This window comes from Hyaena hyaena, unplaced genomic scaffold, assembly GCF_003009895.1.
Source record: "Hyaena hyaena isolate Hyena2069 unplaced genomic scaffold, ASM300989v1 scaffold_809, whole genome shotgun sequence".
Classification (NCBI taxonomy): domain Eukaryota; kingdom Metazoa; phylum Chordata; class Mammalia; order Carnivora; family Hyaenidae; genus Hyaena; species Hyaena hyaena.
In genome coordinates, this window is record NW_024081442.1 from 799158 (window position 1) to 819141 (window position 19984).

Here is a 19984-nt window from a genome sequence, read left to right on the forward strand (position 1 = left end):
ATTCTCCAAAAATATCTTTTAAATTCAGTTTGAGAGAATACATGGCCATTTATAAGGTAAACTTCATTAGAATGAGAGTGTCTAAAAAGGATGTCATGAATCTCTTCTCTGTTTTTATATATCACCTCTTCTGAAGAAATTCCAGTTTATCCCATCAACCTTGCTCATGGATGCCATATGTCTTTAGGGATGCAAACACTTTTGTAACAGACATAATAGGTTTATATGTTTGTGTGAATGGCAAATAGACAAATTGTGTATCAAGTCAAACACAACAGAGAAATTAGAGAATAATAAAATGTACATGAAATACTCAGTCACTTTATATTAGAACAAATAGCTGGCAAGGAGAAGCATATAAAAGGACAGATATTAGTAGCACATCAAAGTCACAACAATAGCCCAAAATATGAGTCACAACAATAGCCCAAAATATGAGTTGAGGGAAATTAGCCAGACGTAAATGATCTTGGCTAGTAGTCATTTTCTTTTATTTCCCCCTGGTTTTTACCACATATGATTACTACCTTTGTCACATGATAAGTATCAATTAGAGTTTTAAAATAGTAGTCTCCTTAAAAGTGGAGCCCTTAAATTTTATAAACCAGATCTGTATAATTATACCTTGCTCTTTGCTGTGATACACACCTGGCAAGCATTCAACTGTCTAACTAGGACAGACAATTTCTAGACAAAGATCCATTAAAATATTTTGAATACTACAATGCAGCATAGAAATAGTCACCTACACATATCCCATTATGATTTTTGTTTGTTTTTAATCTCAAATTTGTTTTCTTCTATTTCAAGTTTCCCCAATTTGAACTGCAAACCCATATCGGAAATTCTTTTTACTTCTGTTCCATGAATATTTCCTTATCTTGAACTCTTGGATACTAAATATCAATACATATACTCTTTTGCTAGTTTAGCCTATATACTCAACTTTTAATGAGATGGAAGAAATAAGGGAGATTATAAGTTTAAGTACCTTCAGTTCAACTGTGGGTTCTGCCTCTATGACCTGGGTGATCCTGAGCTAATTGTATAAACTTTTTAGTTCTAACACCCCCCCCCCAATAAGATGGCTACAGTGTTTGTAAAACAAGATGGGATAATATGAGGGTGAAATTGCAGTGCCAAGATAAAAGGTGAAAATAGGGTTTGTGTTAGGCAATTCAGAACATAAGGTCCACCCAACTATCTATCAAATAGGGTAGCTATCTTAATTAACAATGCTTAGTTCCTAAAGGGTTGACTCATACCAGGCATATGACCTCAAATTTACCCCTAGAACTTGTGACAATCTTATGTCCCAACTATGTAGATAATATCACCTGGCTGTGACTTTTGACATATGCACTACCCTTGACACTTTTTGGCCAAAACAGAAAGCTATTCTAGCTTTTCTTGTCTGACCTTCTCTAGAGCCATTCAGATCACAGTTCTATGAGAAACATTGTAGAGATATTCAAGAGTGAGGTCTAAAACATAGCTAGTAAAAAGTGTGTGGATGTGTGTGTGTGGATGTGTGTGTTAATAGAGTCTCTGATGCGTCAGAAGACGTTTTTTAAAAATATATGTTAAAGAAACAAGAAGAACATATTGTTCTTGATCTCATGAATATAATAAGGAAAATAAGAAAATAAGTATAGCTATTATCTACTCCACTAGCTCAGGAACATAGACAGTGTTTTTTCATGTTCAACAATATTTCTTTAGTGCCTACACAATAAAGCTAATGAATATTGATTTATTGAATCAAATAGTGGTTATAAGTTAACAAAAAATGCCATAGCAAATAAATGAAGGTCTAAGAAAAGCTAGATTTTGCCTAGATGCCTTATCTACAGAAAGTGTAAGTCAATGACTTTTAAAAATTGACTAAGATTTTGATACAGTTTAGGGGAAGTCTAGGACTTTCCAGTGTAAGAGGAAAAAAGATAAATGGAGGCAAAAGGTAGAAAATATATATGCAGAATCAAAACATAGCTAAGTATGTCTCAAAGGTTTGGGAGTATATTTCTTTATTAATTTCTTTCATTCAACACAAATTAATGGAGTCTCAGCTGTGTGATGGGAGCTGTGGTTGGCACTGAGGACATGGCAGTAAACTTAACAAAGTCCCTGCTGTATAGAACTGATATTCTGGTAGAAAAGTGAATGGTAAATACAAACAGGTATTAGAAAATGAAAAATACTATAAAGAAAAGTATAAGTGGCAATACAGGTGTTACTCTGACTGGTGAAAGATAGGCATCAAATTGTCTAAAATAGCACAAAATCTAATCGAACCATTTCTAGCCTAAGGTTTAGGTTCTTGGTCAATGGCAAAACAAGATAAATTTTAAAAAGGATCAGTTTTTACTGATCCTAAGTATACAGAAAAGAGAACCTAAATTCATAGTACTCTTTCCATCTGACAAGAATTGATAGCAAAAAGGATAATGTATCATTTTCTAGTCACATATTCCAAGTAGTGCACCATTTAAATAGTTATATACAATTCTTAAAATAAAAATGTGGCATCACTGAAGAAAGAATGTCAAATGTATAACTGTGCTTCCATTTTAAAGGATTTTACTATTTTACTATTGTGGAGAACGTGGGCAAGGGGCAGTATAACAGTGGACTTATGTATAGGATCTGGATCTAGGCTGTCTGAGTTTCAATCATTGTCTAGTTTGCTTTGTGAATCAGTTAACTATGGGCTGTGAAGACACCACAGAGATGACCCGTGTGAGAGTGAAGCATGCTGTACCTTAAGTATCCAGGCAGTCAAGGCTAATCAAGGTTATTTTCTTGGATGCGGGAAGGAGATTCTATTCATTCACTTTTCCTCCCTTTGTCCTAGGAAATTTAGATTAGTTTCTTCTGGGGAAAATGTTTAGGTTGGATTTAAGATCTAATCAAGTCAGTTTACTAAGTAATAGGGTATTGAGTTCAGTTCAAGTTCATGTAAAATTAAGTAGTTGCTTTATACAAAACTCAGTCACTAAATAAAAATGAATAAATTCAGCCCATGTCCAGTTATGCTCAGGATGAAATAAGAATATAAGAGAGGAAAGATCTAGATGGAGGTTCAAAGGGACAAAATCTGATCTTAAAAAAAAAAAAAAAAAAAAAGATACCTTGTAAGGATGCAGGAAGGAGACAAACAGAAAAGGGCAGAGTCCACATGGTTAAGGATCATGAATTCCTTGATTAGCAACTTGAACTTTAATCCATAAGCAACAGAAAATCATTAAGTATTTTTGACATGGGGTATAATATAGAATAACTCCAGTGTGAAGGATGGAAGTTGGATTAAAAAAATGAGCTGATGTAAGGTTGATTGTAGTTGCAATAGCAAGAGAGGATGAGGGTGTGTGTTGCTCTAGATATATTCGCTTTTATTATTAATAAAACTTCAGTATATTCATATACTGGGGCATTATTTTTACACTCCTGCTTCTTCCAACTTTACCTCCACCTTTTTTATCTTGGCGAACTCACTCATGCCAACCATATATGGCTTTATCAGGGCCTGGCAAACATAGTACCTTCACACGACTATCTTTTATCTCAGCCATAGAAATGGATGGATACATGTCCTGGACAAGTCCAATTGTAATGGGCCTTTCTCCTTTACTAAAGTAACTGGTCCAGGTATGGACTGATCAGAGATCTTTCCTTGGATTTTTCTAACTGGAACAAGGAAGAACTCTCATTCTTGTCTGATCCTGGAAATATGAGACTAGAAATTTCCATGCTCCTGAGAATGTATTCTCCACCACTAAACCCTCATATAGAAAAGACTAGCTATAATTAAAGAGAATTATGTCAAGACACAGAGAAAAAACCAGGTAGAAAATGGATAGAGCCTTGAAAAGGTTTCAATTCATGTTTATAATTATCTTTAAGAGATATACCAACCCTGCCTTTTCTAAGATTTGAATAAACAACAAATTCAGCTTTTATTTTTTAACACCAGTGACAGTTGGGATTCTGTCACTTACAATCATAAGAATGCTGACTATAATAAATAGTATTGTACCAAACATAAGGAAGATGTGCTGAGGATTCCTTTAAACCTTGTTATAAAAACAAATTGGCTTAAAGCTGTTACTAAAATATGATGGTACTGAAAGTACTTGAAAATTTAATCATAAAATGACCAATGTGATCGTCCACTTTGAACAAGAATAAGTACAAAACTGGTAAATAGTGTTATAAATAAAAATTAAAGCCCAGAGCCAAATAATGCCTAGATTTACATTGTGTGCACTTTTCAATAAGGCAAGTGTGAAAACACTTCTCGATATTAGGGAAGCAGTTTCTTCCACTGTATTTTCACATGCATTCTGAAAAATGAAGTATTTCTGACTTATTCTACATGGAAACAAGGAAGAGGGAAGGAATGGTGTAATACTTATCACAACCAGAAATTTGCCACCACAGGAGAGTCTGGTACATTGCCCTAGGGCTGTGTGACTAGGTAGAATCTGAACTAGCACATGCTGCCTTCCAAGGTGGGAGGTAATGTTCTCTCCCTTCAATGCATTCATTAATACCAATCTGTCATTTTCAGTGTTTTTTGTCAAAGGTCGAAGCATACAATATGAACTTACACAGATTATCTCAGCACATTTTGAAAATGTATATATACCGTCTTTAGGCATAGAGTAAATTTGGCTGGTTACCAATGTTTATTCTGGTTTTTTTTTCTTTTTGAAGAATAGTTGACATATAATGCATTCTTTATTTTCTTTCTTAATGGTCTGGTACCATAAAATTACCAAAATTCAAGATGTTCTTTAAAAAATATGAAATATTTGTAGTTGCATTAAGTCTCACATTTTATAAATACTATATTGATTTCTTTTTGGTTTATAAATTTGCTTATTTTGCATACCAAGTTAATTCTTACCATCACAGGTAGGGAGTGGATGACTCCACCAGTGGTTTTTTTCACATAGAAGAGGCTCTTCATGGCTCAGCCTGTAACCTGGATCACAACTAAATGAAACAGTGGAACCGATGGAGAAATCATGTCCATAGCGACGGCCATGGACAGGAATGCCAGGGTCCAGGCAAGAATAAGTGTTCACTGTAACACCTAGGAGACAAAGCGAATATGACAGAGTAAGTCTGATGGCTTTGGATTTGCCAAAATTGATTCCTATGTCTTCAAACAATTTTGAGTTATGATTTTCACAAATAAATGAATGTGCCCATTGCCTTATTTAAACAATCAGTCATTTGTTTAGCAGGTTTGTTTTGACACTTTCTACCTGCAAAGTCCACATTCAGATCATTTAGTTATATGAGGACCTGCTGAAACTGTACAGTTACCTATCAAACTTTATATTGTCATAAATTCTATAGATGTAAATCTACAGCAATAAATGAAAGTGTAAACACAAGTACCTTTCTAATAAAGCAGTACAACTGCTCCAGTGGCTCCTCATCAGGGTTTTCAACAGCCTGTAGGGGACTTGGTGTCTCCAGATGATAATCTCCCTTGTGACTTACAATACCTAGCTGACAACATACCATGACAATGCCTTTCCCTTAATAAGACACAGTTTTCCAACCTTGACCCTGGTGAGATTTTGGAATGAATGGCTGTGCTGTGGGGCTGCCCTCTGCTCTGCAGTATATTTAGCAGCATTCCTGGCCTCTACTCCTCCAGGCATGACTACCAAAAATGTCTTCATGTATTGCCAAATGTTCCCTGGGATGCAAAAATGCCCTGAGCTGAGAACTGGGGTATAAGGTACAATAAATAATTACCTTCTTGTTCCTAAACGAAAGACTTAAACAAGGAATAACTGTTGTTTTGATAATCCCAATAATAGGGTAATTAGCATTTTCAAATTGTGTCTGATTAAATCACATTCACAAGAGAAATGGTTTATTTATATTAGCTACCTAACTTGAAATGAAATATTTAAAATAATACTAAAAACATAGGAGTTCACTTTTTAAAGAGATCAATTACATATTTTAAATATATTTATCAAACATATTCATTTCATTTAAATGCTATTGTTTTTAATAAGAAATTAAAAATAAGGAAAATTTTATCTTCAACACGATTACTTTATCCTGCTATATTCCTCTTCTCCATGTGACCATTTGTCTTCTAGGCACTCAAGGCTTTGAAACCTTGAGTTTCTGAATTTTTCTCACGGTTTTGTTTTTCCTCCACAAAATAGGTGTGAAATCCATCCTCCCTGAAAAGCACCATGTCATTTGTTACTTCTCTTACCCTACCCAAGGCCTTCATCGCTTCAGTTCTGTAAGACAAACAATAATCCTTGGACTCTCTCTCAATATCCTTCATCTCCAGTCTATTTGGGATATAATTTTGGACATATGTATTCTTAAAAAATGTTATTTCATTGGTCTTATACCCTACAGTTCATGAAACCAAGTTCAAAGTCATCACCTGACATTCAAGACTTCTGAACTGAACTCTACTATTTACAATTTCCATTAACTCTCAGTAGTCATTTTTCCTACCAGTCAGGCTAAGTTTTCTCATTAGTTTTTTATTTTATTTTATTATTTTATAGTTTATTTATTTTTGAGACAGACAGAGACAGAACATGAGTGAGGAAGGGGCAGAGTAAGAGGGAGACACAGAATCTGAAACAGGCTCCATGCTCTGAGCTGCCAGCACAGAACCCAATGCTGGGCCTGAACCCACAAACTGCAAGATCATGACCTGAGCCAAAGTCGGATGCTTAACCGACTGAGCCACCCAGGCACCCCTCTATTTTATTTAATACCACAAATACTCTCAATCATCCCTTCACTTACAAAATCTCAATTTGTAATAGACAAGCTTAGATGCCCTCTTCTTTAAGTCATGATATTCTAATACTCTGGCTCATATGTAAGTTTCTTTTATTCAAAACTCCTATGTTGTAGTGAAATCTTAAGAAATCAGGGAAATGTGTGCTTGAAGAGGTCATATACAATGTAAATCATGGTAAAGGCAAAAAACAAGCAAATGTAATTATCCGAAAGTGATTTTAATGGTTTCAGATTATTTGGAGTGAACAGTATAAGGTTAATAATTTCATTTGTCCTTCTTATCTCTCCAAATGATGAATAAAGTAAGACCATGTATTTCTTTTGTGTCTCTTACTGTACTGTATATATTTAGCACTCCCAGAAGAAGCCTAAAGATATATTTCATAATTGACTGACAACCAAATAGATGAAGGCGATGGAAATGTTTTGATTTCTCTACTCCTCTCATATGTATTGACTTTAAATGTTACAACTGTTATTTAAACAGTATATCTTCTTAGATGTCTTTCATTTCCCACAGTTGGAAAAATATATATGTATACATGCATATAAAAATATGTCTTTGAGAATGGGTATCTGTGTCTATAAATTTGTTCTGTATCCATATAAATTGTATTGTTTTATATATTATTTACAAATCTGAGAAGACTTAACTATACTGTATTCAAGGAAATACAACATACTGAGTTTTTATTGGGAAGTAGAGGGGAAAACTATTGAAACAAAAAATGGGTTATGTTCCTAAATTCTATTCCATGTTTTTATTATTCTAATTTTTAATGTGTTCTGAAAACTATAAATCTTATTTTGTTGGTACAGTTTTTGCAATCTCCTTGTTTTGAGAGAAAGTAGAGTCTATTAAATAGTGCCCCAGCAAAGGGAATAAAATGAAAATCTGGAGTGCAAGAAATTGTAGTACTGCAAATAATCCATCAAAGTTTAGTCTCCTGGAAAAACCAAGTTTCTTTTTATAGTGGATATAATCTAAAAAAGAAATTCACCAATCACCAAATATATTCTTATAGGTTTAAATAGTGTAATAATTAAATTTCATTCTACTGATTTTGGAGTTTGTGAATGGTTCATTAAAAAAAAAATAGTTGGTTAGCTTCAGCTGGGAAACATACTAAGTAACAACAACAAAAATAGGTCTTTGCTTGTTTGTGTTCCTGAAAAGTAAGGAACATTTTCAAAAAATGTGATTTCTAACATCACAAGAATGTTGTGAAATGTTGTGAAATCACAACATTCTTGTGATATTAGAAATCATTTCATAGTAGCAATTAAACCACAACACTAAATAGAATAAAAAATAAGAAATAAGCGATTTCTTGTAAATTAATTTAAATTGAACATTACTTGCCTTCTGGCCAGATTTGACCAAAGTCAACATCCAGTGGGTTTTTTTTTATCAACCGCAGCCTCTCTAGCTCTCAGCCTCCACTCTGCCTTTTTAGTCACTAACCTCCAATAGTAACTTTGACTGTTACCAAGAGCTTATGGGTGACAGATTTGTTGACTGACAAAGATGCTCTCCCTTGATCAAACTTTAGTCCAGCTCCTTTGAATCCTTTTGACCAGGTCTCATCAGTGGCCCATTTAGTCCAGTTTTAGTAGAAATCATGCTGGGTCAGTTTATTGAAAATTCCCCTCCAAGATAAGTGTATCTGATCAAATTCCTTATTCCCCACTCTCAGTATCTTTTCACTCTGGTTTGCCTTTAGCAAAAAGGGCTTAGCCAGATTTCTCTTAACCCTCATGGTCCCTCTTAGCAATTTCCCATACACTGATCCCCACTCTGCTCTGTGACTAGAAATTCCCACTTGTAGTCAGAGCTGAGTTCAATCTCTCTCCCTTTATATGAAATCCTGCTCTACTGTAATAAAAGTCTGCTCTGCTTTCTTTAACAAGTGTTGGCTAATAATTTCTTTTACAACAAAGGGATATATTTGAGCTTGACATCTCATTTTAATTCCTCTTCTGATTAATTTTCAAGGAAAAAACTATAAAAGCTATCATTCTTTGAGGACTTTGTGCTAGCTATTATAATCACACTTGCATGTGTTGTTTAATTTTTAAAATTTCCTGTATCTGACCACACACCTGTGCTGGAGTGGGATTGAATGTGATTTGTTAGGCATAGAATACAGCACTGGATTAAAGGAAAAGGTGCCTGCCCCTTTGTAACATATTGATAAAAATGAATTGCTAGTAAGAATGAATTTTGAAATCGATTGCAAAAAGCAACTCTGACTCAATTTTAACACAGACATATCAAACCAAAAATCTCACTTTATTTTAATTTCTAAGTATATGTTAATCCTCTTATTACATTTTATAATAATATCTAGGAAATATATTTCCATGACATAAAGCTCTAAATAAAGCTAAGTTAATATAATTGAAAATATTATGAAAATATAATTTTTAAAACAATGAATATATACTGATATTCATTTTAAAAACTCATGATCCCATTGACCAGATCTACCAAAAAGACATCCAATATGGAATATAAAGTTATACATTTCAAATGCAGACATTTTTTCTTGGGGGGGAGGGGGTTTTGGAGATTTGAATACAAAAAGAAGTGATATAATACCTATCTGCATTTGATAAAAAGATGTCTTGCAGTAGCCCTTTTAAATGGGCTATTAGAACCATTTCACCAAAACTGCTTTTCATATGAAGATATGTAGCCATGCACCCTGAGATGAAAATGCATGCATATATGAGTTTACGTGTATGTGTAAATATGCCAAATCTTTATAAATAAAAAGGCTTATTTCTATGTATATATCAGCATCAAATTATTTTTAAATATCACATGTATTTTAGATTTTTTAAATAAGACTCTAAGTGGGATTATTACAAGCTGATTTCAACACTGTGACTTACAGCTCGTGTTACCATGCAGTCTTTGAGCAGTTATGTTAGTTATTTTTGATATATGTGTATGAACTTTACTTTTCAATGTTAACATACTTTTCAATATTTTGTACAAAATAAAATTGAATATTTTAAATGGAAAATGTGTGCAATTAATATAGGTAAAATGTAAAAGAATGATTGAATTTATGAAGCACATGCTAAAAGAATTTGTTAATGTTCACATACATCTTGGATTGATATTTACTATTATTGGCATTTCAGAATGATACAAAATTACTAGTACAGAAACTCATTTTTTAAAAATTTGTTATTTGATACATCTGACAATCCCTTAGTATTTCCTTTCATAATGATGTTAGGGAGATATTGTTGAAAAATCTTTTGTAGAATTTACTAAAATGCATTATCTGGTAAACCATTAGCATTCTCTTCAGTCAAAGAAAGCTTTAATTGTATTTTCTTAATAAATCTTGTTCTTTTAATGATACAATGGTAATACCAAATGTAGGGAAAACAGAATAGGGAAATCAAAAAATATTTTGGCATTACTTACTTTCATAATGTATCTTGAAACCATTATTAGAACGGCTGTTGTCTGTTGTAAATAGAAGGTATATGAAATTACTGCTACTGAATAGAAACTGGGGCACTTGTGTGCCATTGTAAGATCCAAGCAAGGGCGACAGCAGATTGGGCCCATCATGAACTTCCAGAACATCATAATTCAGTTCAGTCTGAAATCTAAGATTAAGAGACACATGTAGAAATATATGTATTAGAATAACACTATAAGGAAAGTATTAATTCCAATTGCTATTTTAAAACTAAATTATTTACCATTTTTATATTATAAGTTTTCTTTAGCTTATCTAATATCATATATCACTTAAGACCTCATCTGAAGCTCTTTTTCTTATGGAAAATTATCATTAAAGAGGTATGTGCATACATTTGTTGTTCATAAGTAAGATTTCTTTCTTTCAAATATTATGGAACATCCTCAGTAAGTAAATGGCCTTTTCGTTAACCACACATATTTTGGGAGTCATTTTTCTTTTATCTGTTTCATTTCATGGAAAACTGTGATTCATATTTATCTTCAAATGGACAGATTCTCATATCAATTTTGTATATACTTCAAATCAGACTTCTGATTTATAGAACAGTCCTTTTGGCCATGTATTTTGGCCATTACAAATTATATATAGTTTTTATTTCAAAATAGTGGTTCTAATTATAAGTAGGTAACGATAAAATGATGATGTAGTTGATGTTCATTAAGTGCTTGAGGATCTTGCTAAATACTTTATCTATATTCACCTATCCAAGCCTCACACTAACTCAGTAAGCGAGCTCTTATTATACTCAGTTTGCAGGTAAGAAAACTGAGGCCCACAGAACTTAAATGGTTCACACCCAAGTCTCTCTGTCCCTAATGACTATATTAAGCTATGCAAAGTTGGTCAGTTGTATTTTTAGAGTTTTGGTGGTTGTTAACTGCTATCATTTTCCATTATTTTAGAAGATGTAACTTTTATAAATTGCGATCAACACAGATCAACAATATTTTAACATGCATAAATACTATCAACAAAATAACATTTTGTGTTCCTTCCTGCACTTCAAGATCATACAATGTTCTGAATCAGATTCAGAAATCATAGCTGTGGAAAACCTTTACTTGGAATCATGGAAAATTGAGCAACTTATTGCCTTGATCCTGCAGCCTAGGAAATTACTTTCCTATTTTCACCAATGTTTCCCTACATATCCTCCAGTTTTCAGCTTAAATATGTCCAAAAGCAGCCCTTTCCTGACCTCAGTGTAGGTTAGTTTCCCTACTATATTGCTTCATTTTATTGCACCTTTTGTGATACCAATCACAGTTGTGTTTGCTTGTTTGATAGATGTCTCCTTTAAGAGTCTGTATGTTCCGCAAGGTCAAACGGTGTCTGTGTTTGACAATGCTCTGAATATGGCAGGCACTCAATAAATATATTTTGGATAAATGAAAGAATTAATATAGTTTAAAGACAAAAATATCTTCCTTTTCTCTATGGTTGTTACCAACTTTATAAAAAGCATTGAATATACTTAGATACTTTAGTGTTTACCATGAACCCTTTTCATCCTTTTAAAATGTATCTTGCAGGGCGCTTGGGTGGCTCAGTTGGTTAAGTGACCAACTCTTGATTCTCTCTCTCCCTCTCTCTCTCTCTCTCAGCCCCTCCCCTGCTTGACTTTTGCTCTCTCTTTCTCTCAAGAATAAATAAATAAACTTAAAAAAATTAAAATGTATCTTCCAATGCATTTTTGGTAACTAGTTATCTCCAGTATGCTCTCAAAAATAATTTTTAGTTAAAATGTCCATCAACTTTCAAAAGATCACTTTACTACACACCTACCAGCCTGTTCCAGTATTACAAAATTAAACTATATTATTCTTCAAATAACAAAACCAAATAAAACTCAAAACCTGGTTCAAACAAATGAATGGAAATTTAAAAACCAGAAGCTTTATTTCATTATAAAATATAATTATAAATGCAGCATATAAGTAGCAAAAATTACATGTACAATTCAATACTATTTAAGAAGTGCAACTGAAATAGTTTTCCATCTGAACCACTTTTATACCCTGGTAAGCAATAAATTTAGTGATTCAAAAATGAATGAATTCCATAAGCTTATCTTAGTTTTTATTTTGCAATATGGAATATACTGCATTGGTCTAAAAATAACTTTTCCAATAATATGATTTAGAATAGGAAATATATAGGAATACACTATGTCCTTTAAGTAAATGATCAGACAATGGGACATTGTGAATCCATTATTTGGTTGTTTTGTAGTCAGTCTATTGTAGTATTAAAATTGGAGTTTCATTTTGATAGTTAGTCAGGTGATAATAACCAAATTAAAATGCACAGAAGAGTCAGAGATTACTTTGAATTGAAACATAAAGGGACAACTCTTAATAGAATAGCAACATTAACTGGTGATATAGAGAACAGTGTTTAGTAGGAGTGAATCCTTAAAAAGAAAATCATCACAGATTTGCCCCAAGGAACTATAAAAATACATTACAATAACAGGGAAATGAATTCGGGTTACACAATAATCTGAATTTGTTTCATTTTGTGTTTCAAGATAGTTCTATACATTTCTCATAAATTGCCTCAATCTAGTGTTATTTGTTTATGACATTAAAGTTAGTGTATATCATAAACAAATGTTATGGAACCACTAGATGATATTAAAAATGAAATTGACCTAATCTTACTCTATTTTTGTTGTCTTTTAAAAACATTCTTGATGTAATCCAAACCCATTCTGACCAAATTGAAATAGTCCTCATTAATTTAAAAATAAAAACAACAGTCACTGTCTGGAAGACTGATACTGCTGGCTGTGGCCTAGGAGTTGAAGACAAGAAAAGGGATAGAAAGATAGGCTTAGGATGATTAATCATGAGTTCATTTAGAAGCTGCCAAATATTGAGAAAGTTCAGAAACTGTTGGAAGAAACAAAGCAAAATTCCTCTGCAGATCTGAAAATGAGACTTGCAAACTGTTTGACTATGTTAAGAAGAGATAAATACTTAAAAAAAAAACCACATATATTATTTGGCATTATTATTTTGTTTTGTACTTTATAGAAAATTTGATTTCTTAAGATTTCATTGGCTTAACATACTTGAGACAATTTCAAGAAGCCAACTGATGGCTGATGTATTTGTAATTTTTTAGTTCTTCCTTTTCTTCTATAGATTTGAACAATTGTAAACAATTGCTACATTTGATAATATAGGAAAATAGCTATGCCACATCTTAGTCATAGTATTTGTTTAAATTTTCACTTAAACCAAATTAATTTAAGTTATCCCTGGGTATTAGAAAGAAAGTGACATAACTCAATAATAAATAAAATTCACTAATTAGAACAAAATTCTGTAAAATTATTCTCAGAATGACAAAAATTATTAGAGTTTGCAACTAGTGTTCTTACAATAGCTTGGTTGGAAACCAGAAGGGAATTAAGTTTCTCAAGAATGTAATTCTTGTTTGCTATTCCAGAGATGATATCTTACTTCTCAAAACAATCTTATGGAAAAATGAAGCACTGAGATACTACAGGGTCAGTAAACAAGGAAGTGATAAATGTACATGTCTTTGATTTCAGGGTAACTATTTTATGCCTCCACCTCATGAATAAAACTCTCACTTATTTTTTAACTTGATGAAGTCACTTTCTCACTGCTTCATTGCTGAGCTACACCTAACCATGTGACAGCTCTTTAAGATGTGGATTATTTTAAAAGAATCAGTTTTTTGACCAAGCACAATGCCTGTGGACAACCCTAAAGCAATCTTATACCATTAAAGGAGCTTTAGGAAGGAAGAAATAGAGGAAGATATTTAAATAATTTTCCTTTCAAATAACTCCAACTCAAGAATCTAATGGGCTTGTGTGTATGTCTGTGTGTGTATGTGTGGGCAGGGGGAAGGGTACATAGAGGACTCCAGTTGCCAAATGAACATTTCGTTTTATATAACTTTATATAACTAAAATAAATAGTATGAATTCTTAAAAAAACACTAAAATTAAAAAGCAATATACGATATAGCTACACACCATCTATTCTAAAATAGTGAAAATAACATCAATAAATTCTTTTTTTTTGATGTTTTATTTATTTCTGAGAGAGAGAGAGAGAGAGAGAGAGAAAGACAGCGTGAGCAGGGGAGGGTCAGAGAGAGAAGGAGATACAGAATCTGAAACAGGCTCCAGGCTCTGAGCAGGCTGTCAGGACAGAGCCCAACACAGGGCTCGAACCCACTAACTGTGAGATCATGACCTGAGCCGAAGTCGGACACTTAACTGACTGAGCCATCCAGGCACCCCAACATCAATAAATTCTTAGAGCATTTCTAACTCTTAATACATTCAGGGTTTGAGCTAATTAACAAGGAATTTTATATATATATATACACACACACATTTAAATAATTTTCCTTTCAAATAACTCCAACACATATGTGTGTGTGTGTGTGTGTGTGTGTGTGTGTATCATACTATATTATACACAGAAATTGGTATTGGTATCAAGGAGGTGAAGGAGCTATGAGGTTTAAAATTTACTTCAGAGTGTGATTTAGAGACTAAGACAAAAGGCACAGTTGACAAGACTTGCTCAGTAGTGCTCAAGGGAAGTCAAAATCTTTGGACTCTAGGAATCATTTCTCACCCGACGCCTGTTCTGGTTCCTCTACAAAACCGTTTGTTGTTGCTAAGCACAAACCCTAGCACTAAAAATCACTTTTCAGTGTGATGCTTGCTCATAGCCTAACTTAAAGGATTTGTGTCTCAGTAAGCAGTTAATAGAATAAGAAAGTGGCAAGAGTAAAAAGTGCTAAGTAACTGTATTTGTCAAAATTAAATTGAGTTTTTTGTCTATTTAACTGGTATTACAGCTTATAAAAATTGCTGAAAAGATTTTCTTTTACCAAAAGGTAAGTTTAGAACATAGGCTGTAATGTACATGAATTCACGTTAGAGAATTCGGACGGTATCTACACAAGAGAGCAAGCAGCAAAGAGGCCCATGTAACTGCCTATTGGGAGGGATACAACATACATGTTAAAAACCTGGGACAGAGAAAATGTGTCTTCAAACAAAAGTACAAAATCAAAAGTCACAAGGGTGGTACTCTGAATTGTAAGCACTGCTTTTCAATTCACCTCTCAGGTTGGCAACTCTATTTAGCCTACTTAGAGCTGAAAGATGTTATTTATTTATTTAATGATGTTTAATAACTCATGTCAGTAAACCAAGGGATACTTTTCAATATAATAATGCACTTTGTGTTAATAAAACTTAAACTAATTTTCTAGTGATAGTATTTTACGCTTATGTAGTATTTAAAAATTAGATATAAAATAATGAAAATAAGCTATTTTTCAAGCCATCTATCATTTGAGTCAGCTGGAAAGTGGAGAAAGTGAATTCTTAGGAACAAATCATTAAATTTTTAAAACTACTCAATGATATGATCATTATTATGTTATACTGTATATTCCAAAGAAAAATCGAAATCTGTGGGATAAAGTAGGTTTGGTTAATTTGGGTCCCACATTCACGGAACACTGTTATTTGATGAAGATTTGATTCTGAATAAATAGTATGCTTTTCACTAAAATTGCTATGCCATTGCAAGCTGTATATCTTAAAGGATATGGTTTCAATATCACCACAGAAAACTCTGCCAAAGTATCCTAAATATACATATTTTTTCTTTTGAGAGAGACAGAGAGAGCATGCTAGTGAACAGGAGAGGGGCAAAGGGAGAAGGAGAGAGAATCCCATGCTGGCTCCAGGTGCAGTGCAGAGTCTGACTCAGGGCTCCATCTCAGGACTGTGAGATCATGACCTGAGCTGAAATCAAGAGTCAGACACTTAACTGATGGAGCCACCCAGGTGCCTCTCTAAATATAAACTTTTTCTTTTTTTTAGTGTTCATTGTTATAGGCTGATTTGTGTCCCCCTAAAATTCCTATGTCAAGTCCTAACCTCTAATACCTCAGAATTTGCCTGTATTTGGAAAAAAGTTCCTCTAAAGAAATCATTAAGGTAAAATGAGATCATGAGTGATCCAATATGACCAGTATCATTATAAGAAGAGAAAATTAGGAAAGACCATGTGAAGACACAGGGAGAAGATGGCCATCTACAAGCCAAGGACAAAGGCTCAGAAGAAACAATCCTGCTGACACCTTGATGTCAGATCTCTGGCCTCCATACCGTAAGGAGGTACATTTCCGTTGCTTAAGCAACATAGTCTGCGGTGTCTTGTTGTGGCAGCCCTAGCAAACTAATACAGTTGTGGGAACATTGTGTGGGCCACAGTAAGAAAGGATGGCCTCAGGTGAATGTTTACTACTAACATTTGTCAAATAGAATTTGTTTTCTTCTCAACTTTTAACACGAGTATGGACAGATTAATTCACTGAAGACCCTCTTGAATTAGGGAAGGATCATGTTAAGTTTGTAAAATTCAACCATCAGCATAATTCCGCTATATTTATATATTTGTATGACTTCCACATGAATACAACACTTACAAAGATTCTTTTTCTTTAATCTTTTTATTTTTTAGTGAGACAGAGAAAGAGAGAGAAAGTGTAAGGGCCAGTTGGGGAGCGGCAGAGGGAGAGAGAATCTGGGCAGGTCTCCATACCAAGACCCTGTGATCATGACCTGAGGCAAAATCAAGAGTCAGACATTTAACCAAATGAGCCACCAAGGTGCCCTGGTTCCTTATTCTTTTAAATAAAGGGATTGGAAGATGACGGGAGTCAATAATATAATTATGAATTTACATAAATACGTCCATTTCCATTTGTGAATATGGACCCAAGCACAGACCTGAAGTTTCATTCTTTTAACTTTGTAATCATTAATATGGTCTCTATGGTATATATTATTTGATCAATAAGATTAGTTTTCTTAGGAAAAAAAATCCTCAACTGACCAATCATTAATACACATGAATTTGACATAGCCTTGTTTTTGATGGACTTGTAGGTATACGGACGTGGGTAGTATGCTTAAGCGTCTGAGGCTGTAATACAGTATAAATTCAAATATGTTTTAACACTTTTGCCTTTTGAAATACAGCAGAACATGCAGGCCCTTTAAAATATAGGACAAATAAAGGGTACCTGGGTGGCTCACTTGGTTAAAGTGTCCATCTTTGGCTCAGGTCATGATCTCACAGTTTGTGGGTTTGAGCCCCACATCAGGCTCTGTGCTGACAGCTCAGGACCCAAAGCCTGCTTCAGATTCTGTCTCTCCTTCCCTTTCTGCCCTCCCCCACTCACACTCTGTATCTGTCTCTCTCTCAAAGAGAAATAAACATTAAATTTTTTTAATTAAAAAATATACATAGGACAACTAAGCACATTAAGTTAAAGGCCACGTGTTCATATTTTGGTAGTGTGCCGTGTGTGTGTGTGTGTGTGTGTGTGTGTGTCAAAAATGTCCATCTTTCATATCTCAATAGTTTTTATAGAACTTTAAACAAAAAGGAAAGCAACTTGACAGCAGGCTGAAAGGTTAAAAGGGAGAAATGTCTGGAGCATTCAAGGCACAGAAATCGGCTATTATGATAAAATTATACATTGATTTAGTAAATAAAATAGATCACGCCAACTATTGTTTTAGATAATATGTATTTTTTTAAGGTAGAAAAAGATTTGTAGAGACCTTTCAAATGTAATTTTGATAGAGTGTCCAGGTTCAGCTTCAATCACCCACTCACAGTTCAAAGAGTCTTTATAGTATCCTGGCCATCCTGGTGAGAGGATCAATCCACTGGGAGCTGAAAAATGGCCACCACATGGAGCTGAAAAAGGAAATCAGAGAACAAGTAAGAATAGAACTTTTATAACAAGTTGTAGAAAGTATTATGAGTATCGACTATAATTTTTAAATAAATGCTATTTAATAACTTTTTGAAGGTAAAACTACATCTGGTCCTTCTACTCCTGAATGATTATTTTTCTGAGAAAAATTAGTTTACTTTTTGAAATATAGCACAGTTATGCACTCAGTATGTCAGATAAACTGAATATACTCAAGTCTCCTAATAATGTCCTTTAATGGAGACACGAGATACATTCTCATGCATCATTTTCATGTTCAAAGCTTCAAAACAATGTAAATTGTTAGTTTTAGTTTCTCTCTCCTTCATTTTCTGACTTACACTATCAAATACAGGTATTCATGCTACACATTGTCTGAAACTCTAATCTTCCTTATTCCAGAGTCCTTACTACAATCAGGGCCTTCACTGATTCTGCATCTTTCCTGATTTTCCAACTGCTGATTTCTCTCTTGCTTCAGTCCAGCTGTCAGAATAATATCCTTCAAATTACAGTTTCATTGTACCACCCCCTTCCCTAGACATCCATTTTGACCCCTTTTCCTTTAACATCAAATTCAAATCCTCAGTTTATAGTTTGGAGTATATAATTATCCGCTTTTCTATCAATTTCCACACAATTGAAATTATAACGATAACATATATAATTCCAGTAGGTACTGATTGGGTCTTTTGGTGTAAACACCTCATTTTGGAGAAGAATAAACCAAGTCCAGAGAAAAGCAACTGCCCAAAGTTCACAAGGCTCTTAAGTCTTAAAAGTACTTTCAAGTTGACTATTTATATGAGGGGGCCGCATGATGGCGGAGAAGTAGGGAGCTCCGTGCATTTCACTTGCACCCGTCTCTCAAACAGAGAAGGCCTGAAGTTGTAGGACACTGAGCCACAGGAGTTTGGGAAGAGAAAGAGACAGAGTACACTGGGAAGGAAACCTCATAAATGCCTGAGTGCGAGCTGGGGAAGATAAAAGCAGCCAGGACCTGGAGATACAGAGGGAGGGGAGGGAACCCGGCTTGTGTGAGGCTGGTGGAGGGGGAAGGAACGAGAAGCTGAGATTGCTCATTGCTCAGAGAACCGTGCCTGGAGAAGAGAAAACCTCTGCTTGGAGAGTGTTTTTTAGTTCTGGCTGGGGTGCTGACTTTGAACTAGGTGCCCCCGGTCCCAGAAGGCGCCAGGAAAAACTGCTCTGCTGTGCTTCTGGCACCATCCCCGGTGGCGTGGCGGCGTGGACGCTGCGCCTGAGGCTGCTGCGTTCTCCACAGGCACGCGGGGCACAGAGGCCTCAGATCACAGGTTGTATCGCTGTTTGACTTCGGCGGATCTGAGGCTACAACACGCCCCCCTCCCACCCCCTTGCCCCGCACCCCTGGCAGCAGGAAAGCTGCGACCTGACCTGCAGGACTGTTTCGGGCGGTATATACAAAGCCCGCGGACCAGAGCCTGGAAACGAGGCGGGGCGTGGGGCATAGAACTCAGCCCACCTTGGCTACATCCTCATCACAGGGAGATCAGACCCAAAGGAATGATTTGCCACCCTTGGTTGAGAAGGGACTGGGACGACACCATTTTTCTCCCAACCACCAAGGCGGGGCCTCAAGGAGCAGGGAGGAGCCAGCAGGGCACAGTGGAGGGGAGACCTGCCTGTATCAATCCACGCCCATCCCCATCAGAGAGCTGTTTTTTTGTTGGTGGTGGTCGCAGTGGGTTTTTTTCTTTTTTTTACTTGAGCCTGGGGCAAGACCAACATGGATGCACTGCCATGATTAATCCTAGATAATTCCTTCTATTCAGATATAATCTCCCTTTTCTCATTTGTAACCCTCCACCCTGCTGGTGGGGGCACTC

The 19984-nt window shown here is 34.8% G+C and overlaps 1 protein-coding gene across 1 annotated transcript in view; it reads right to left on the reverse strand.

The window, feature by feature from the left end:
• CSMD3 (CUB and Sushi multiple domains 3) overlaps positions 1-19984 on the reverse strand; it is a gene marked incomplete at its 5' end in the record, with an annotated part of 448395 nt that overhangs the window by 395166 nt on the left and 33245 nt on the right. The window contains 3 exons of the mRNA XM_039219338.1: positions 4910-5098; positions 10250-10437; positions 17962-18100. Coding sequence (XP_039075269.1) covers positions 4910-5098; positions 10250-10437; positions 17962-18100 — 516 coding nt within the window. The remainder of the gene's footprint in view (positions 1-4909; positions 5099-10249; positions 10438-17961; positions 18101-19984) is intronic.